This window comes from Gobio gobio (genome assembly GCF_949357685.1).
Source record: "Gobio gobio genome assembly, chromosome: 20".
Classification (NCBI taxonomy): Eukaryota; Metazoa; Chordata; class Actinopteri; order Cypriniformes; family Gobionidae; genus Gobio; species Gobio gobio.
In genome coordinates this window covers 3,694,106-3,717,872 of record NC_137113.1, presented here as the reverse complement: position 1 = coordinate 3,717,872, position 23,767 = coordinate 3,694,106, and the positions used below count along the sequence as shown (strand labels likewise).

Genomic DNA, 23,767 nt, shown 5'->3' with positions numbered 1-23,767 from the left:
TTTCTAAGCATTAAAGGGTTAGTTCACCCAAAAATGAAAATTCTGTCATTAATTACTCACCCTCACGTCGTTCGAGATCCGTAAGACCTCCGTTCATATTCAGACACAAATGAAGATATTTTAGTGTAAAGCTGATGCTGAGAAAGACTTCAGATAGGCCTCCATTGGCATTCAGTACACTTATACTCCCAAGACGGATAAAAGGCACTCAAAACATCGTTACAAAGTCCATCTCACCACAGTGACTCTACAATAATCTTACGAAGCGACGACAATAGTTTTTGTGCGCAAAAAAAATCTAAATAACACCTTTTTCCAACTTGTTCTTGTCTTCCGTGTGCCTCCACGACGCATGCGCGAGAATATGACGCAGATCCGGCGTTCGGACACATGACCCAGAAGTGATTTGTTTACAATCAGAGGAAGACGCGAGTATCTCAGCTGTTGGATTCTACATTGATCGTGCTTTAGGTCTCGGCGTAGTGCTCAAAATGGGGCTAAAGTGTGCATTTCATGGATTCCCGAACCCCGGCGCTACGTCATATTCTCGCGCATGCGTCGTGGAGGCACACACAGAAGACAAGAACAAGCTGGATAAAGGTGTTATTTTGATTTATTTTTGCGCACAAAAACTATTGTCGTCGCATCGTAAGATTATTGTAGAGTCACTGTGGTGAGATGGACTTTGTAACGACATTTTAAGTGCCTTTTATCGGTCTTGGGAGTATAAGTGTACTGAATGCCAATGGAGGCCTGTCTGAAGCCTTTCTCAGCATCAGCTTTCAACAAAAATATCTTCATTTGTGTTCCGAATATGAACGGAGGTCTTACGGGTCTCGAACGACATGAGGGTGAGTAATTAATGACAGAATTTTCATTTTTGGGTGAACTAACCCTTTAAGGATCTGTTGCTCCAGAAGAGAATTAACAGTCATCCGGATGGAAAAGACAGACATGTTAAGTGTTTTCTGGGAGCTAATGAGATCCGGGAACAGGACATGATGTTTTTAGGCCAGTGGTTCTTGAGCTCTTTCTCTTATGTTTTCCACTACAGTATTTAAAGACACTGACACTTCTAATTTCTGTACATTAAAGGTGCACTATGTAACATTTTTGCAGTAAAATAACCAAAAACCACTAGGCCAGTGTTATATATTGTGTTCAGTTGAGTACCTATAATATCCCAAATGTTTCCAACTATTTGTAAATTGTGAGAAATTGCTATTTTAACCAATGAACCGGGATGTGTGAGGGCGTGGCCTGTCGATGACATCATATCCGCGTTCCCCTCGGTTTCTGGTTTTATTCTGAAGAAACGCTTTACTCTCACTGCAGTGTGAACGAGTGTCATAGCAGCCGCTGAGAGAACGCAGTGTTAATTTCGTTGACGAATAATTTTCGTCATAATTTTCGTCAACAACCTTTTTTCACTGACGAAAACGAGACGATAACTAAATAAAAACTAGAGTTGGATGACAAAACTATGTCGAAAATCAACTGTCATTTTCGTCAACAAATAAAAACGAGAGGAAAATGTTAGGGAGGGGCGATTAGGGAAGAGATGCAGTCAGTAATATGTAATAGTAATATAGTAATATGCTTTATACGGTTGTAACAATGCATATTTTACCTCCTGAACTTGAATGAGCTCCTGCAACTGCAATATTAAGGCGCAGATAAGGCTCTTATTTCAAAATAAGAGTCAACGTGTATTTCGAGCTTGTTTATAATTAAAAGTCACGCATTATATATTCGTTTTTGCTTACACAATAAACTATATTTAATTTAATTCCCATTTAATTCATAGTCAGGAGGTAAGACCAGTATTTGACACATATTCAATAAAGTATCAGGGTTATAATAGTTCACTAAAACCATTAAAAAAAATCTTCATTACTTGAAATTAAATAAATGTTAACTGATATTCCCAATCAGTTAACATTTATGTCCCAAGATTCTGCACTCACGCGTGCCGTCATCAAACTACGCCTTTGTTTTGAATAGGCGACCTCTAGCGGACGGAAAACTTACATAGTGCACCTTTAAGTTTCAGGATTCGAGAAGTTTTAAGAGCTGAATATTCTTTAGTGCAGTGTTTCCCAACCTTTCTTTTTGCCACGGCACAGTTTTGATAAGCAAAACATCACACAGCACACCTTTTATACAAACATGCATTGCTTCAAATTGCATATTAAAAATAGATCTTGTATTAAAAGTAGTACTCACCAGGGCTCGACATTAACGCTTGACCGGGACAAGTGGATTTTTTGAAGGGGCAAGTGAATTTTACTTGCCTGACCGGACAAGCTGATTAAAACGTCAAAAAATAACTAGGGAATCACCAAAATGCAACACTGATTCTGCATTAATTTAGTGTAATTGGCGATCGATGGTGGATATAATATATAATGTAATGAACTGACGGTAACAAGGTTGAGCTGTTGACGCTCGCGCCGCCTCTCGAGGAGAAATCACAACAAATGAGCGCCTCTCATACAAAGAAGCTAGTTAACATACACGGTTAAAATTACAAATTGTGTAGTTTTTATATTTATAACATATGATACAGTTAAACAACATCACAGAACCAAGAGTTGCTGTTTTCCTGAATACATCACGACTGAAAATGACGCTGATTTCAAATGACAGTTCCATAAACAATTAATTAACATTAAGTTAATTACATTTTAGATGCAATATTGACCGTTTTTGTTCGATTTCAGCAGCGAAAGTAGTTCCAAACAAAGATCACAGCAGAACCATAATGCATCTCACAGTCAGAGTTTGTTACTGAATGATTCAGCGTTTTGAATGAATCGGTTGAATCAAAAATTCAATGACCTGTTCGTAAACGACTGCCTCATTCTTGAATGAATCATCCGATTGAATGAATCGTTTAAATGTATGACTCAGTGACTCACTCATTAAGACGGTCACATGGTGTTTTAGTTTATTTCTTATTTGTATATTCAAACATATTTAAAACAATCTCATTACATTATTTAATGTAGTTGTATTTTTTAGTGTAAATTATTTAATTTGATTGGTAACAGCTCTATAGTGTCTTATTATAATTTAATTTCTAGATCAAATTAAAAAAATAAAGTGAAAGCTGAAGCATAGCCTATATTTAATAAGGGGGAAAATGCCCTTTTATGAAAGGTAAAAATATCACAAATATGCAGATTTAAATATGCCAAAGCTGATTGAACACTGATGAGAATATTGCTTCAGAATAAATTATATTTACAACACACACACAAAAAAAAAAAAATCTGGGCAAGCAAATATTTTACTCGGACAAGTGAATGACAGATTTACTTGTCCGAAGGACAAGCACATGAACCGTCTTAATGTTAAGCCCTGCTCACATTTAATGTGAAACTCAATAATAGGAACACAATAAGGTTATATAGGTAGATATATGATGTTGGTGAGCAACACATTTACATATTGTCACTGTAGGGCAGAATCCTTGTATATAATTAAACACTGTCGTCGAAGTTGGTATTGTGGCTTAATATAGCAATGGTCAGACACATTATAATATTTAAATTTTATGAAAATCAAGCTCAAATGGTTTTTGACCAGCGAATGCTGGATATAGCTTTTGTCTGTCATCCTGTGTGAAGCTCTACACACAGGATATTTAAAACAGTATATTTACTTACACTAGACGGCAAATAACAGACTAAGACTATTCTTCACTCTTCAAATACAAAAAACGTTAGCCTTTATGGACAGTGTTTGTTTAGGAAAGAAAACGCTGCACTTACTCAAACATCAGTGCTTTATTTACCCTTGCATTTCAAACAAGCACAGACGCTCCAAACTGTGCACAGCACTTCATTCTAAACCGAGGTGGGCGGAGTTATGAGCTTTGACTGACAGCTTGAGGAGCCAATGGAGTTACGAGGTTTAGTCACAATCTCTTAAATGCTTTTTATTGGTTAAATATTTGGGGAAAAAAAGCCACATACAGACGTAAAAAATTACCAATAGCATTAATTTTTAAAAACAAAAATGACTAAATATAGAGATACGAGGTTTTAACCTGGAAGCGCAATGATATATTCTTATTTGTTGTATTTATTTTTGCTTATTTTTTGGAGAATTTGGCACACTGCTTTAGTGTTCTTTTTAACCAATGAATTTGCATACATTTTAATATGCATAACCATTCATTTGTTTTTGTTTAATTTAGAGCTTGGCTTAAATAGAAATCATTTTACTCATTATTAAAACGCCCATAGAGTTATAGGATTTTTTTTTATTTGACTTTTCCAGGTGTAGGAAGCACACTTTTAAAATTAAACAAACTCATGTATGCAGATTTTCTAAACCGTGGGAATCCTGCACTTATCCTTAATTATCTTATTTGTAGTTATTTTAGCTTATTTTAATGCTTGTTTAAATTAGTTTATATATTGAGAGCCCCTTGTTTGAGAATCAGTGCTTTCAAAGTGCTGCAAAATTTTTAATAACCAAGATGTTTTTTTGTAGTTATGAGCATTTTTTTCTTGCTATTTTTTGAGTAATTGACCTATAAATTGTGAACGCAAAGCAAATAATCATTTATGTTTCTTATAATTTATCTCAGGCTGCATTATAACTCTTTCCTAATTTAGAATATGATAAAAAGATTGTGGATGTGGACGCGTTCAATTTTAATTTTAAACAAAATTAATTTAATTACTTGACTTTTTTTTAGCCGAAAAAGTCAGTATAATGATCCGATCTTCCAATCGCTAATAAACAGCAGGAACATGAAGAAATCTTGCCACATCAAATCAGTTTTCAATGCTGTTCAAGAAGTGTGTTGCAATTTATTATCAGAACAATCTAATCTTTCAAATTTGGCCATTTTCATCGATTTCACCACACAGTTCCTTGGACTCCAGCGATTGGCACTTGTGGTTTGTGATTTGATTTTCACCTTGCGCATTTAAGAGGCAGTTTTTCACGTCCAGTCGCCTCTGGACAAACAGATCCTGCTTACTCAGACTGAGCCGTAATGAAGGATTGGTTACAGGCCAGATACTCAAAGCACAGCTGGGATTCAGAGCTTCAATCATGAGGTCTGTGTGCTGCCAATGGGGCTCTTTTACTCCAGTATATCCGTATCTGGATGTGATGTGTAACTCAACAAAGATGTAGATGGAGCAAAGATGAAGAATATTTCATTAGCCAATTTTCATCCACTTTTTTGTTATTGACAAAGTGAATATGCGTGAAAGAAAGATTGCGAAATTTGCTGTCTCCTACCTTTTCCATCCAATTGACCTATCGGTAAGCCCCGCCCCCCTTAGTTACTGTTGCTAACTCGGACAAACAAACGGAGTTGCTATATCTTACAATGTACAGCTGTCAGTAAGTAAACCTTATCCCAAGATGTTTTTGGACACAGAATGTAGCGTATATCCCGTCCGAATGATGGCCAAAGTTAATTGATGGTTTATCAAGTTTATTGCATCGTTATTCACTCCTAAAAATCATCGTAAGAGCTGAACAAACAAAGCATAAGAAGTGCGCATTAACGTCTCATTCACAAACTCTCTCTCTCCGTTGCATTACCATTAACATACACAGCAAATTACACAAAAACACTCATACAACTAACAGTAAACAAACATACACACAGAGCTTATGCCTTTTCGGGGGTGCCGTTAATAACTGGTAAACTTTGTATCTGCAAAACAACTCCGATAAACTGCGTGCGAGCTCTTCCTTTCGTTACCCGTAGACTATAATACCCATCAAAATAGGAGATAATGTAGACCTTAAACATATCTAAAATTAAATTAATTTGCATATAACCAGTTTAATATGGAGAGGCACTGAAATGTAGACCTTCGTGTTTTTGACCTACAGTGTTAATTACATGACGTGAGAACAGTGTTATTTCGGTTTGTATGTTAGCAGGGACTTTAATCGTAACTTAATGAGAGTTTGACAAACAGAAAATCCTCTCAGGATCCCTGGAATCAGTGTTACAGTTCCTCAGGCACGACATTTGAGCATTTTTGTAGCATAAACACCATCAAACCGATGACAGCTTCGGATTTTCCTATGTTTCTCTATGGCGCTGAAACCTAAAGATGTCCGAGTTCCGGTCCCAGCGCAACTGATACTCAACTGCCATTGGCTCATCTGCGTTCGAGGGGAGGGGCTTACCGATAAGTCAATTGGCCTTTTATAAAATGGTGTGTATAATGACGTCATCCCTAAAAAATGCATTGTCGCATAAGTTTTGTTGTATCGCAAAAAAAATTGCCCTTGAGTCGTTTCCATGTATAAATTCGTATATAGCGCAAATTAGAGCTTAGATCGGGCTCAAAAAATCAAGCCCGAGCCTGTGCACGTTGTGTTCGAGCCCGGCCCGGTCCAACACATTAACTGTAATTATGGGCCAGAGCCCGATTTAAACCCGACCATTTTTTAAAACGTGTGCATCCTGATGAGAACAAGCCTGTAATGAGCGAAGCGACGCTCAGATCAATGCCATCGCTCCACTCATGATCCCTCACCGCTCACTCAAATCCCGCTCACACATGACATTTATCTGGACTGTAACTACTATACTTGTTGTAGCCATTAAACAATGTATTTTGTTTCATATTTAGGTTTAGATATTATAATGCTATTTTTAAATTTTACCTGATTATGAAAAGTGCAAAGATGCGAGTGGGTCAGAAATGATTTTGGTGGTTATTATATTTTGTTTAATATTAAAGGGTTAGTTCACCCAAAAATGAAAATTCTGTCATTAATGACTTACCCTCATGTCGTTGGACACCCGTCAGACCTCCGTTCATCTTCAGAACACAAATGAAGATATTTTAGTGTAAATCTGATGGCTCTGAAAGGCCTCCATTGGCTCAATGCACGGTTCACTCTCAAGACCCTTAAAAGACACTAAAGACATCGTTACAAAGTCCATCTCACTACAGTGGTTCTACAATAACTTTATGGATCGGCGACAATAGTTTTTGTGCGCAAAAAAACCCTAAATAACAACTTATATAGTGATGACGATTTCAAAACACGGCCTCATGAAGCTTCGAAGCGTTATGAATCAGTGAGTCGATTCAGCAGTTTGAATCGCCAAATTTCAGCAGATGGCGGTTTGACACGCGATCCGAATCATGATTCGACTCACTGATTCATAACGCTTCGAAGCTTCATGATGCCGTGTTTTGAAATCGTCATCACTAAATAAGTCGTTATTTAGGGTTTTTTTGCGCACAAAAACTATTGTCGCCGATTCATAAAGTTATTGTAGAGCCACTGTAGTGAGATGGACTTTGTTACGACGTCTTTAGTACCTTTTAAGGGTCTTGAGAGTGTAAAGTGTGCCAATGGAGGCCTTTCAGAGCCATCAGATTTCAACTAAATATCTTCATTTGTGTCTGAAGATGAACGGAGGTCTGACGGGTGTCGAACGACATGAGGGTGAGGAATTAATGACAGAATTTTCATTTTTGGGTGAACTAACCCTTTAAAAAACCTGGCCATTGTCATTTACATATTGTTAACTTTCGTTATTCACTTTGCTGCTGACATGCCTTTAAATATGTTGTTTCTGTCTTGTGTGCAGTTGCTGTGAGAGAATGCGCGAGCGAGAGATGGCCGGTAACGGCGGGCAGCTCAGCGTTCGGCAATGGACGCCGAAGCACGTGGGCCGCTGGCTGCGTGAAGAGGGTTTCTGCGACTACGTGGACCTGCTGTGCAACAAACACCGCCTGGACGGAACCAGCCTGCTGACCCTGAGCGAGTACGACCTGCGCTCTCCTCCGCTGGAGCTCAAGGTCCTGGGAGACATTAAACGGCTGATGGTTTCTCTCAGGAAGCTGCAGAAGCAGAACGCAGACGTGCTGGAGGAGCTCGGTCTGTCCTACGACGGACACTCGCCTCAGAACAGTGCAGGTAATGCTTTAATTATGAGCCTGTCAAGATTTGACTAGTTTGTGGTTGGGATGTCACAAGTACTGGTGTTGTCCTGAATTCTGACCCCCTCAGGGTTCCCACTCGTCCTGGAAAACCTTGAAAACCTGGAAAATTGATGACAAATTTTCCAGTCCTGGAAAAACACAATTAGAGAAAATGTCCTGGAAAATCTTGTTGTTGTCTGGGAAAATTCTTTTAAAAAAGTTATTTCTTTAGCCGAGTATAAAGAGTTTATCGCTGGCCCAAACAATTAGCACTAGTTGCAGAAAGCACATGTTCAGGAATGCTGAGTTTGATACGTGTGAGTAGTATTTTGAATAATGATGTTTAATAGCTAACACTATTAACTGCTCAAATGTATGCAGTGAATGTCAACTCGTAAGCTGCTTACTAATCACATCATTTTGATATAGTCACATTTGTGTGTTATAAAGTCAGAATTGCGTGATTTAAACTCGCAATTCTGACCTTTTCTTCACAATTGACTTTTTTGCGCAGTTGCGAGTTTATATCTTGCAATTCTGACTTCTTTTCTCAGAATTGTGAGATCTAAACTGCAATTTGAAGTTATAAAGTCCAATTCTGAGGAAAAAAGAATTGCGACAATTTTTGCGTTTATATCACAAATATGTAAACTCGCAATTGCGAGAGTCAGAATAGCGAGATAAAAAGTCACAATTACCTTTTCTTTCTATTCTGTGGTGTAAACAAGCTTCCATAGTCATAATGTATGATTAAGAGCTCATATTGAAAAATGCTGGATTGTTAAGTAATGGCAATAAACTGTACAGCTTTTAAAGACTTAGAAAGCAATATTTGACATGATCCTTGTCTTTTATTCCCGCCGTAGTAAAATTGAAAATGTACTGGAAAATGGTTGCTGAAAAAGAGTGGGAACCCTGCCCCTGCCAAATTACCTCCCTTGTTGAAGTCGCTACCTGATTGCCTAAAGGCCTGTTCACACCGGGACGATTTTCGCACGCGTTTATCGCCGACGTTTAACGCCTCGGGACTAAACAATGGGCGCCAATGTGAGTGTTCGCGCAAAAACGCGCAAAAACGCCAGGCGTAAAAGCGTCATTTTTAAAAAAAACGGCTCGGGTTCGTTTTTTTATTTTGACGCGGCGCGTAAAAAACTGTCCGACCAATGAGATCGGCGCTTTTGTTCACGTGCCTGGAGCTGCTGAAGTGACAGTAAAACACGACTTGGTGGCGCTCAAGCACAAAACGGTCTTGCCGAGCACACATTGATACGACGAAGAAGTAGTAAGTAGACAAAGAAGAAGATGAACTGCAAATGCTGCTTGCCAGTTAGCAAAAAGTGTGTGAATGGTTTTGTCCATATACATAATATGTCTATGGTTTTGGCAAGCACGTAAATACTGTCTCTCTTCTCCTTCTGTGTGACAAGCGAGTGTCAGAGGCTTAAAGTGCCGCAGCACCATCTTGTGTACCGGGAGCGCATCGACTGAATGTGCACGTTCACTCGGCGCAGCGCCAGTGAAAATCGCTTGGGTCTGAACACTCAAGACGCGCCGAAAAACGCTGGCGATAAGCGCGCGCGATATTCGTCCCGGTGTGTACAGGCCTTTAGTAGGTTTAGGAGTAAGTGTGGGGAGGGGTTAGGATACTAGGGGGGTAATAATCTGGCAGGGGGTTAGAATTCAGCACATCACCGGTACTTCGGTACCAAGTCGGTACTAAAATTTAAAAAATGGGACGATACCAGCATTTCTGTAGTACCCAATATAAGATCTTGTTGGTCATTCAGTGTTTCTGTATTATTTAGTAATTTAAAGACCATATCACACCAGTCCTCAGGTCTTTACACTGGCTTCCAGTTACATTTAGAATAGATTTTCAAGTATTATTACTGGGATATAAATCACTCGATGGCCTAGGACATCAATACATTGCAGATATGCTCACTGAATATAAACCCAACAGATCACTCAGATCATCAGGATCAAGTCAGTTACAAATACCAAGGGTTCACTCAAAGCAAGGAGAGTCTGCTTTTAGCTATTATGCCAGCCGTAGCTGGAACCAGCTTCCTGAACAGATCAGATGTGCTCCAGCAGTAGCCACTTTCAAATCCACACTAAAAACACACATCAGTTTAGCTGAGCATTTACTGAATGAGCTCTGTGCTTTGTCCGAACTGCTTGCTCTTTATTTTCAATTTAACCCTGTTTTCATTTTTGCTTCTTTGCATCTTTTTTAATTCTTTTATACCTGTTTCGTGTTTTTATTTCTTTTCATTCTTATCATGACTGTTTTAATTATCCTTTTTTTTATTATTTTAAGGCTATCTGGGTGGAAGAGGTTGAGAGATGGGAGAATGATCTTGTCCCCAGGGGTTATGCTGCGTTCACACCAAACGTGAATAAAGCATAAAAAAAACGTCTACCACGTTTGACGCGTGAACATTTTGAATCCATTCGCGCATCCACAGTGAATTGGACATGCGTATAAATTGAGCGTTTGAAGCGAAATAGACGCTCGTTCAAGGCGCTCCAGGAGAAATATGTCATAAAACACCACTCTGCCTCTTTTCATTTTCATAAAAAATATATATTAAACATTAATAGTCACACAAATGTGGTCCAGGCAACTCCTACATTATCTTCACTGCATGTATATTTAAATATCCTTAAAAAGTAAAGTTATGAAACTTCTCTTTGCCCTCAGTCAAAACGATTTGGCAGACAACAAATGATAGATTCATGACACCAAAGATCGGCCGTTAGATCTACACAAGACGAACCACTACAGGACATCAGAGCCTGTTTTTTTTTAAACAGGCGCTCTTTATAAATAAACCACAGATTTGAGCTTTAAACAACTACATTCTCACCTGAAAAAGTCTTAAAACTACATTTTGTTACACAATAGTAGTATTTTTAAATTATGCAGGGTTTCTCATCATGGCACTTTACAACGTGACAGCAGCAAGCAGGCTCCCGATTGGTTAACGCGGCGAGAATTGACGGCAAAGTTCAGATTTTTCAACTTGGGCGTCAGATGCGAATTCGCTTCAAACGCGTGAATGCACAAAAAGCACCACTCGCGCATAACGTGCATATCGCGCAAGACGCGTCAATTCGCGTCCAATTTGTTTCATTTGCGCGAACTGGACCCGCGAATGAGGTGGAATCGCGTCCATCGCGCCGCAGGATCTCCAGACACGCGTCAACGTGCCTTTCCATTGACTTCACATTGAAATCACTCGCTCCTGACGCTCTATTCGCGTTTGCTGTGAACGCAGCATAAGAGTCCCCCGGGGGTTAGAGTAAAATCGTAAACCTGACTCTCCATTTTCTTCCACTCCAGATAGGGGTGATTCAGGTTATTTCTTTGGTTAGGGCTGCCTGACTGGAAGAGATTGGGTACGGGGAGCGGGAGAGCTTCATTTCGATAGAGTGGGGATTAATTATACTAAGTGTTTTTATTGGAAAAGCATAGGGTATAAGCAGTCGCTGATAGCACACCACGTTATTATGGGCAATGGCTAACGCCTGCAGTCACCACCTCTACAGGGGCACGGCTCTCTGGATCTGTTATCTGTGGGTCTGAGTTAAAAGTCTCAGGAGGCTGTGAGACGGGTCCAGAGGGCACCGAAAAATCTGCTCTATCTCTTCCTCCTCAGATTGGGGATCCCCGAAAAAAAATAAAAAATAAAAAATATAAATATATATATATATATAAATTAGTGCTGGGCATCGATTAAAAAAAATTAACTAATTAATCACACTTTTTTCTGTAATTAATCGCAAGTTTTTAATATTTTACGTTTTTAATATTTTGATATTGTAATAATTTCAGTTACTCTCCAAATTAATGTATAAACAATTTAAAGACAGCATATTTTAAATATGTGTTGTATTGTCATATTTTTATGAATGAAGGCCAGTATCACTGATACTAAAGTGTCTATGAAACATTAATGACGTTACATTACAGTATAACTGAAAGCTCCCAATTTCAACATTTATTAGGCTTTAAAAAAAACAACTTTTAATTTAAGTGAACTTAAAACAATCTTTACATAAACCCAAAATAATAAATGTTATATTTACCCATGGCCTTCCCTGTTATACATATACAGAAATGTAATAGTTATCTTTCTTAACTGCATAAATAATAAATTAAATATAGATGAATCATCATTAAAGCTAAAATTTTCTCTGTTCCCGTTGTTCTTTGATGAACATTAATGACATCATTATCAGTGCTACTGTCACTTTAAGAACAGCCGCGGATCTCACGCATCTCATTTCCTCACAACTCTTTAAGTTCATTTAAGACGTTATTTAACTAATTTAAGACTCCTAATATGAGAATACTCAAAATCCTCTGTGTTATTGTTTGTTCAAGAGCAAAAGAGAACTCGATGTGAGCAGGAAACTGACGCGAGTCTATCTATGCGTCGAGTGTGTGTGTGTGTGTGTGTGTGTGTGTCCCTTGATTAGCTGACATGAGACGCATCCACACAGACAGGACACTGACACACACACACACACACACACACAGGACATTGGCATACAGCGCGTTCGCTTGTGTCTTGTCACGCTTGGAAGCATTTGCATGAATTCGCGTGATGATCATGTAACGCTAAGCAAAAATTGATATAAAAACGGACGCTGCGTTATTTGCGTTAAATATTTTTAATGCGTTAAGCTGAAAAAATTAATCGCCCACGTTAACGCGTTAATTTGCCCAGCCCTAATATATATATATATATATATATATATATATATATATATTTTTTTTTTTTAAATGTATTTATTTATTTGTTTTGTTTATTTATTTATTTATTTATTTATTTATGTTTAATTCTCTTATGAATATTTTAATTCCATTTCTCTGTAAAGCACTTTGAATTGCCACTGTGTATGAAATGTGCTATATAAATAAACTTGCCTTGCCTTAATAGTAATTATTAATAAGATAATAATAACTACTACTAGTTCTGCTACTAATAACAATATACAACGCACTAAGGATTGATGAGCTGCTTGGTTCATGAATATTAATCACATCTGCGTTCGCTCAAACTGATTTGCTGAAATCAAAATAGAGAAGGTAATAGATGAGCACCAGCCAATGAGATTGCCTTTTGCACATTAGTCCCGCCCACTACCGGAGAAACCGCATTATAGGTTATTGTTGTACAGTAGATTTAGCTACATCTCAGTGTAATAATACTACTACTAGTAATACTATTACTACTAATAATAATTATTATTATTAGGTGTGCCTAGACGATTGCTTATTTTTTCACTGTATCTTTTTTACAAACAGTTTACATTTAAACAGCATGTAGCCTTTAAATGTTGATATGTAGTGTTTACTTATAATGATTATCATCATCATAAATAATAAACTCATTGAATGTAATATTTTTTTCAAATAGTAAAACAGATTTTGCTGTGGTACCGAAATTGGTACAGAGAACCGTAATATTTTAATGGTATTGGTACCGACTACTGGTATTTTGGTATCGTGACGTCCCTAGTTTGTGTGTTTGATGTAGTTCTCATGTTGTTCAGGTGGAGTGGACTGGTTGTGTAACGGTGAATCTTCACGGGATTGCGACGCCGTTCTGGACACGCTGGGCGGCGACCAGTATCACCAGTACAACAACGGCAAATACAAGCAGCAGCCGCGGAGACTGGACCCGGAGTTCTGGAAAACCATCATGAGCTCCGTCTACGTGGTCTTCGTCTTCGGCTTCACGTCGTTCGTCATGGTGATCGTCCACGAGAGAGTGCCGGACATGAGGATGTACCCGCCGCTTCCTGACATCTTCCTGGACAGGTGAGTGTGTTAGGGCTGTGTTAGATACTGAAGTCGTCGCGATACTGAAGTCGTCGCGATACTGAAGTCGTCGCGATACTGAAGTCGTCGCGATACTGAAGTCGCCGCGATTCTGAAGTCGCCGCGATACTGAAGTCGCCGCGATACTGAAGTCGCCGCGATACTGAAGTCGCCGCGATACTGAAGTCGCCGCGATACTGAAGTCGCCGCGGCGATACTGAAGTCGCCGCGGCGATACTGAAGTCGCCGCGGCGATACTGAAGTCGCCGCGGCGATACTGAAGTCGCCGCGGCGATACTGAAGTCGCCGCGGCGATACTGAAGTCGCCGCGGCGATACTGAAGTCGCCGCGGCGATACTGAAGTCGCCGCGGCGATACTGAAGTCGCCGCGGCGATACTGAAGTCGCCGCGGCGATACTGAAGTCGCCGCGGCGATACTGAAGTCACGAACACACGATATGGATCAATTTGGAATTCAATTTCTTTTGAGCAGAGTTTAGTAACAGTAATATCTGTTTATTGAATAACCAGTGTCATAACAGTTGTGATAACTGAAAAAAAAACTATTTTGTTTTTGTCATTAAAAAAAACTGAGTTAAATGAAATAAATAAATTGTCACAATATTGATTATTTTGGATATATATCAGGTACAATACATGGCAAATTTTGGAATGTAGAACAAATATCGCGATAAATCTAAAACAAATTTGGGAAAGCAAATCTCACTAATGCTGTAAACTATGGGAGTCAGTTGTACTATAATATTAAAGGTAAAAATGAACTGATTTGTAGCTACAAACACTTAAATTACACTAAATTACATGATGGTTTTTTATAATAATAAAGTTATACTTTACAAATTACATAATCATATACATATTTTTTGAAATGTAAATATTTAAATGGTGGCTGTCATAAAAACTTGCCAGATTAATTCAAACATGCATTAAATATTGAAGAACATTACAAATTATAATGAAATAGAATATGGTGCATATATTTAGCAAAATGCTCCTCTCTAGAGTCAATTTTTTTGGCTGACTAATGAGTTTATGGACACCTGGATATGTTTTTTTCTGAGGTTAATATAACGTTACATGACACTATTTACAAGCTGTTTTACTGACGCCTTTCCGCGTTTGAAACACTGATCGAGTGATTCCATGTGACATGATACGGGTTTCGGTAAGTTGTACTCTATCTTTAACACACGTTCAGATGTTCATTCATGTTTGTTTCGCGCTGTAACTGGTATTAAGTATTAAGGCGGAAGAGAAGATCCGTTCACGTGCGCTGCGCGCGGCCGCTTCTCTAGAGCTGCGCCAAAGCCATCTCACACCAACAGCGCCAAAACTGTATTTATGTTTTTTGAATTTCATAATAAAATGGACGTCATTTGAAATTTGAGACTTTGTTTTATATCAATAGCATCAAAGCACAAAGAGTATTGCTATTTAATGGATGTGAGGCGCGCAATGTTCCGTTCATTCATTAATTCTTAAACTGAAAAACTCTTCTCCATTTTGAAAGTCTTGCACTGATTGCGTCGCGTTGATGACATTCAAAAGCACACAGTATTGATACGCGTATCGCCAGGAGTTCGTGACGATGTATCGTTGTATCGATATTCTGAGCACAGCCCTAGTCTGTGTGGATGTGAAGCCTGTTTAGTAGGGCTGGGTATTGACACAAATTTAACAATTCGATTCGGATTCGATTTCGATTCACAAGCTTTTGATTCAGTTCAATATCGATTATTTTAGATATATGTCTGGTACAATACATGGCCAATTTTCTCAAGGAAAACAAATCTCTGAACTAATGTTGTAAACTATGGGAGTCAGTTGGTACTACATTTAGCCTATTAATATTGAAGGTAAAAATTAACTGATTAGTTCGACAAACACTTAAATTACAATAAATTATTTTTGTTTTTTTTATAATAATAAAGTTATAATATTAACTTTACAATTACATAATCATATTTCTACTCCAATTAGTTTTTTTAAATATAAACATTTGGCTGTCATAAAAACTTGCCAGATTTATTCATAGGCTACATACATGCATTAAATATTGAAGAACATTAAAAATGACAATCAATAGCCTATGTAACGTGGTGCATATAATTAGCAAAATGCTCCTCTCTAGAGTTAACTTTTCTAGTTGACTAACGAGTTTATGGACACTGGATATGGTTTTTCTGAGGTAAATGTGACGTTACATGACATTGTTTGCAAGCCATTTTACTTGCATTTTTCTGTGCTTAAAACACTTGAGCTATTCTATGTGACATGATACGGATTTCGGTAAGTTGTCCTGTATCTTTTAACACACTTTCAGATGCTCATTTGTGTTTATTTCGCGCTGCAACTGGTATTAAGGCGGAAGAGAAGATCCGTTCATGTGCGCTCCGTCCTGCCGGTTCTCTTGAGCTGAGCTGCTGCAGAGCGGTGTTTATGCTTTTGAATTTCGTAAAAAAATAGACGTAATCTGAAATCAGAGACTTTGTTTCATATCAATAGTAATAAAGCACAAAGATTATTGCGATTTATTGGATGGGAGGTGCGCTACAATGTTTATTTCATTCATTAACTGAAAACAGGATGACAAATCGATTCTTGGGATTTAAGTATCGATATTGTTTTGTAAAAGTGAGAATCGATTCAAATCGAGAAACCAATATTTTTTTACCCAGCCCTACTGTTTAGGATCCGGCCTTTGGTTTTAATGCCACAGTTGCTTTAGCTAGGTATTAGTACTTTAATAGACTTGTGTCTATGGTGACAAACGCATTGTTGAACACAGGAACTCTTGCCCTGCAGCATTATGGCATTTAGTACACTAACATCCAGAAGTTTGTGTTCATAAGAGGTCGGTCTCTTTTGCTCACCAAGGCTGCATTTATTTGATCAAAAATACAGTAAAATCAGTAAAATTGTGAAATATTATTCCAGTGTAAATCAGCTGTTGTCTCTGTGAATATATAGTAAAGTGTAATTTATTCCTGTGATCTTCAGCATCATTACTCCAGTCTTCAGTGTCACATGAAAACAGCTGTGCTACTTAATATTTGTTTGGAAATCCTGATAATTTTTTTTCTGGATACATAAATTAATTTCAAAGTTGCATAAAGCCAGCCAATCACAGTGCAGTTATTGATTTAAGCTAGCATTTTCCATTTTTTTTGTCAACAATCAGATGGACAGATGAACCAAGGCAAGCATTTTTGAATCTCTAAATGCACTGAAATGATGACAGAGGCTGTTTGAACATAAAGATGGTTACTCGAATTCTGGGGTTTGTGAGGGAACTTCATGAGTCCATGAAAAGCAAATCATTAATTAAATCATACAAATTAAAATGAATCTGCATGTTATTTAACGGCACGCACAATTTTAATGGATATTTAAATTTTTGGATTAAAATGTCCAAAAAACACTATAACACCGTGTCCTAACTACACGCAACACGCAATAAAAGGCGTCTTTTCCATGTTAATTTGAGTTTTTGTCCTAACAAGCCACGCAATGTTTCTATTTCTGGGACGTCGCGGCTGGAGCAACAACACAAAACATGGCACTGATAATCTCGGGTAGTGTTTATGTGCTTTATTTAATGTTAAAAGCGTGTCATGTGACTTTGAATATCACTTAGTGCTCAGCTTTGTAACGTAGTTGTACTAAAAGCATCAAAGGATAACAATGGATAACAAATGTAAACAAGAACGTTCAAACTGTGAACATAGAGTAAATTCTATGATAGTGATTTGTAACTCAGTGTGTATTTTTAGTAATGTTTAAATGGTGTAAACGATTTCAAAACACGGCATCATGAAGCTTCGAAGCGTTATGAATCAATGAGTCGTTTGGCGGTTTGACACGCGATCCGAATCATGATTCGACTCATCGATTCATAACGCTTCAAAGCTTCATGATGCCGTGTTTTGAAATCGTCATCACTATATAAGTCGTTATTTAGGGTTTTTTTGCGCACAAAAACTATTCTCGTCACTCCATAAAGTTATTGTAGAACCACTGTAGTGAGATGGACTTTGTAACGACGTCTTTAGTACCTTTTAAGGGTCTTGAGAGTGAAAAGTGCCATTGTGCCAATGGAGGCCTTTCAGAGCCATCAGATTTACACTAAAATATCTTCATTTGTGTTCTGAAGATGAACGGAGGTCTGACGGGTGTCGAACGACATGAGGGGAAGTAATTAATGACAGAATTTTCATTTTGGGTGAACTAACCCTTTAACAACGGAAAAAATGGTCGGCGCATGGTCCAAAACGGTTGTCCCTCGTCTCTTAATGAGTCATGGGTGTGTCGTAACGTGCAATGAACCAATCAGAGTCTCATCTCCCATTCCCTTTAAAAGCCAGTTGATAACTGTGTCTGAAACCAGGGGCGCAGCTAAGGGGGGGAAAGTTAGGACGATTCTAAGGGCCCACACACTTTTGGGGCCCCCAGAGATCAGTTTTATTAATAGTAACAGTACTAGTAGTAATGTATTATAAATGTATAATCTACCAAAGAGTTGCAAATATAAAAAATTGATGGCGCATTTCCGGCAAAATACAGCAAAACACCGATAAAACTACGTTCACTTAAATCCCACTCCGACATGAAAATTCTGTGTGCTATAATTGTTGCAGCCATTAAGGTATTTATTTTTATATTTATGTTTAAATATTATAATGTTTTTTATGTTGTCTATGATGTCAATCTGTCGATCGATGTCGATTATGAAAAGTGAACAGCATGAGATAGGACACATCATAAGATTAATGGAGTTGATCAGACATGATTGTGACCACTTCATTCAGTTTTGTTTTGTATAAATTGTATCTTAAATTTTAATCAATGTTTCATCAGCCAATCGGGGCATTCTGGGTTGAGCGAGCGGAGCTTAATTGGTCAGTATTATTAAATTGCAGACAAAGATTTTGGATAGCTAGGTTGGTGTGGTAGAGGGTCCAACATCAAATTCTTTCATAGGGCCCAAAATTGCTAGCGGCGCCCCTGTCTGAAACTAGCAAAAAGCACTAGCGTCGTGCCTGGCGTCACATTGCGCCGGGTGTATGATAGGACCCTAAGAAATATCAAGATGAACTCAGTCGTTGAACTCTGACCTGAGTTTTGATGTTTGATTTCTTCCGCTGGCTGGTATTTGAGGTTTATGGCAGCAAAAATAAATGTGAACGGCTCTGATGTTCAGTTGGACCCATTAGAGGTTTGTGGTTTCCTGTTGTAATTTTCTCCATCATGCTGAAGATGAGCATGAAAACACAAAACAGCAGCGTAAACCACCATCTGTCTGGAGGAGGATTATGTTTTCCTCTCTTTTTGACCTTTCGCCTGGTTCTCTTCTCCCTACAGTGTACCCAGAATCCCCTGGGCTTTTGCGATGGCTGAGGCCTGTGGCGTGATCCTGTGCTCCATTTGGCTGCTAGTTCTGCTGCTTCATAAACACAGGTAACACACACATGCACGCACACACACGACAGGTAACATGTGTTACAGATACCAAGAGTTTATGAAACAGTGTTTCTTCCGTGGCGGCCGCCACACCAAAAAACATCAAGCTTCTCAGTGACGTCCGATATTTTGTGTAATATTGTATTATTGTTAAACCCCACTAAAGGTTTAAAACATTGTAAAGCACCATAAATTTTTCGTACACTATATTCCAAGACTTCTGAAGCCATTCGATAGCCTAAAGGGTAAGTAAACCCTAAAACAACTTATTGTAGTCAATGATCTGCAAGACTGGGGCTTTATTAGTGCTGTTCATTGATTCATTGACGACCCACGCCCCTGGCATAGGCTCAGCCCCTGGTATAGAAACATCTTGTTCTGTCTAAACCACTGTAGCGGGTCAGGAGTTCCCAGATAGCAAGCGCAGTTGGGCCGATTCCGGCTGAAATGTAGCGGTGTGTATTTACCTTCAGTCTGAGTTTGTGTGGTTATATCCTGAGGAGGATCCTGCAGAGGCAGAACATTTCGTTTTCGAGAGGTCAGCTGTCAATCAATCTGTCACTGTGGGTCTCAGGTGCACGCCCCCCCACTCAGCCCCGCCCTCGGTTCGTCTCCACTGGCCTCTGCCCACTTTTCCAGCATTTTTCAATATATTACACTTTAACACTATAAACGCCACGGGGTAAAATTTACCCATGGCTGTTTTTCAAATGTACATCACAGATTTCCAATAAAATGTCCCAGTCTCCCAGTCACTGACTTCTACTAAAACTGTGTTATTTACAATCCCCTGTTGTTAAAAATTGTTTAGATAAAACCAGATTTAAAAACGGGGCATTTATTGCGTAATAATATTACTTTTTCCAAGTAACTAGTAAAGTAACGCATTACTTTTCAAATTTACAACTAAATATTTGAGTTACTTTTTCAAAAAAGTAACGCAAGTTACGTTTTCACATTAATTAATTGACTGACAGCTCTCTTGCCCCCATGTTGAGGAAAATAAGTGCAGAGGCGTATGTGTGTGTGTGTGTGTGTGTGTGTGTGTGTGTGTGTGTGTGTGTGTGTGAACATGATGGTTATTGTAGTTCTAGACTAAATGTGAGCATATATTTATCTCACTTGCACAATAAAGATTCTGTACTCCTCAAAATGAATAAAATCAGTCAAATGCAAAATCAGAGTACTATGCAAACCTCCAATAATTAAATGTTAAATAAAACAACTATTTTTATGCATTTAATCTACCTTTATATTTAATCTACCAATGTCTTGCTGCTGACCTTTGATGATGAAAATTACTATATTTTTTGTTTTTATTGATAAAACTTTTCTGCTGCATCCTATTCTACACTGTCTCCAATTGAAAAATTTCTAATGACTGATCACATCTAAATTTTTTAGTTGGCCAAATTGAATTTCTGTGAATTAAATTACATCAATTCACATAAATTAAATTTGGCCAACTGAAAAATTTAAATGTTATCGGTCACTAGAAAATTTTCAATTGGAGACCTGGATTTTTTTTTTTTTACAGTGTACCATTATCCAGAATGGAAGCACAGCTGAAAGGTTTGTTTGAGCTGCGCCCTCTACTGTTCATGCGTGAATTTGCATTTTTACCTCAGCTTGGGACTTATTATTTTAATTTTGGTATGAAGAGGTCTTTACCGTTGCACAAAAATATAAAACATTTTGTTATAAACAAAAACAAGCCCAGCCCAGGTGAGAAAAAGTAACGTAACGCATTACTTTTCTAAAAAAGTATCCAAGTAACTCAATTAGTTACTTTTTAAGGGAGTAACGCAATATTGTAATGCATTACTTTTCAAAGTAACTTTCCCCAACACTGCTCATTAATGCATTCAAATAAATGTAATGTAGGCCTACTGTGCTAATTTATCTGTATCTGATGTACAACAAACCGAAATCTGCCCCATAGACAATAACTGCTGAAAGTGAGCGGTTTCCTTCCTTCAAGTATTTTAAAATCACAAAGAAAGGCACTTTTTCATTAGAAAAAAAAATCCACCTTTTAATAGTAGAAAATATTTACAGTACAAACCTTATCAGGAACTTACTCAAAAACCTTATGAGGGCAAAAAAAGAAAAGAAAAATAATCGTTCATTAATCGTAATCGAGGTAAAATGTTCAATTAATCAAGGTTTTTTGACTACTGCCACCAGCTGGAACGGAAAGCTATTTACTCTTATGCAGGTGCAGGACGGATGTTCTTCTGGCTGTCGGATGTCGAGCGTCTGCTTGTTGTGTCAGGGCAACTTTGGACCCAGACACTGCCAACTTGAGACAACTCCGCAGTCCGCTTTCATCGCCACTAGTTGGTCGGCGTCGGTTTGGTGTGTTCCTAGCTTTAGACAATTGTCAGGTTTCATAAAAATTAGTGGTGGGCCGTAACGTGCTGCATTAAAGCTACACTGTGTAACTTTTTTAGTTTATTCTTAGCTAAAAACACTTAGTTCTTTCAAAAATATATGTGCTCATTAATGTATATTTACTTCTTTCAAGTAATAAAGTATTCTCGTAAGTTTATAATATGCCATTGTAAATACATACGGGTGAGGGTTCGAATGCGGGTCGCCATGTTGCTCCTCCATCTTGAAAGTACATTAGCCTAAGAGGGACATACCCGTAAATTCAAGCTTTGGCGTTTTAACACTCGATGGCACCGTGTCGAATGTGGACGAGGTCGAACTGGAAGCCATGTTAATCTTGGACTAAATCGCCCACCGTAGGAGTAAAAACAAAATCGGAATTGAGAGGAACAGAAACTAATATTCACTGGATGGTCATAAACCTTTTCACCACTAGATGGGGGAAAATATCACACAGTGTAGCTTTAACGTGAGACTCTTATCGGGCGATAAAAAAAATATCGCCGTTAATCTATTCTCAAAGTTGAGTTGGGACTGGGTCTATAATACGCAAGCTAAGATAACTTTCACCTTGATATTTTAGCGTGGATGTATACCTAGCCGAATTGCACTGTAGGGAGCCAGAGAACGAACCTGTGTGTATGCCTACTAGTGTTGTCAAAAATATCCATATTTCGCTATGTATCGATACTGAAATATCTGAAACGATACGATACTCATTTTCTATAATATAGAACCGCCTCCTCTCATTCAGTCCGGTTAATCCTCTGAACATGGCGAACGCGTGCTCTGCTGGATTTTTCCTCATGACTGTGTGTTAGTGTTGGTGTGACCGGTCTGAATTTCGTGCGGGGTTGCACATAACGTTAATTCTACTAATTCCCGCAGATTTCACGCTCTCATCTGAAGCGCACACACATACCGCAATAAAGCCGCCTCTGACATACAAGTGCAAAAATGAGCTCCTTTATCCAGCTTATTAATGGTCAAAAACACTCAAAAATGTCTCAATGCCCATCTTGGTGAATTTTAACGTAAACACAGTCATAACCAGCTCACAGGAACAGTGTTTGGGATCCATGTGTGCGTCAGGTCTTAAAGGGACAGAAGTTATTTATTATTCAAACTACAAAAAGACAAACGATCACTTAAGAGCACACATATTCTGAATGTCTTCGGCAGAATTCAAATGAGCCATTTTAATCTAGATTAATTCCAAGATTACAGTGAGATTAATCTAGATTAAAAAAATGTATCTATGCCCACCACTAATAAAAATAATTGTCTTTTGTGTCCAAACAAAGTCATTTTAGAGTCGGAACAAGTTGTTATATTTCGATGAAAGATCATGAAGAAAAGCATTTTCTCCTTTTGAGTAATATGCACCAATGAATAGTAAAAAATAAACGAGAGAGTCAGTTTTAGAGACGTGAGCTCATTTCTCTTTAATCATGACAGCGTCTCCTCATCCGAAACCAAAGGTCAGTGCATTAAAGACACTTTTATCCCTGACCCACTTTCACATGTTTCTTTCAGGTCGATCCTGTTGAGGCGGTTGTGTAGTCTGATGGGGACGGTCTTTATGCTGCGCTGCGTCACTATGTTTGTGACGTCTCTCTCTGTCCCGGGTCAACACCTGCAGTGCACTGGGAAGGTACAGACATTTTATCATTTAATTCATTAGTAGCTTTTCATCAATGCTGAGGTCAAGGGTTGAACTCCCAGTGATTGCATGCATGTAACTGATTAAATGTGCAGTGTAAATCACTGTGGATAGAAGCACCTACCAAATGCACGAATGTAAATTGTGACGAGCTCAATGGGAAAAAAATCCAAGATTTGAGAAATGTTGATTAAACATGTAATTAATTCAACGAGCTACTAGAGCTCAAACTGCTCAAGAAGTTCATGCTGGTTCTGATAGAAAGGTGTCAGAATACACAGAGCATCTCAGTTTGTTACGTATGGGGACCACCTTTCATGGAGACGGTATTCCCTGGTGGCTGTGGCTCTTTCAGCAGATAATGCGCCGCCACAAAGCACAAATGCTTCAGGAATGGTTTGAGGAGCACAACAACGAGTTTTAGGCGTTGACTTGCCCTCCAAATTCCTCAGATCTCAATCC

General features: G+C 38.3%; 1 protein-coding gene across 1 annotated transcript in view; it reads left to right on the top strand.

Annotated features, from left to right (window-relative positions):
• LOC307143770 (sterile alpha motif domain containing 8) overlaps window positions 1-23,767 on the top strand; it is a 52,161-nt gene that overhangs the window by 2,462 nt on the left and 25,932 nt on the right. The window contains 4 exon segments of the mRNA XM_079845532.1: window positions 7,598-7,926; window positions 13,500-13,767; window positions 19,150-19,245; window positions 23,179-23,296. Of these exon segments, the coding sequence (XP_079701658.1) occupies window positions 7,611-7,926; window positions 13,500-13,767; window positions 19,150-19,245; window positions 23,179-23,296 (798 nt within the window). The 5' untranslated portion in view covers window positions 7,598-7,610.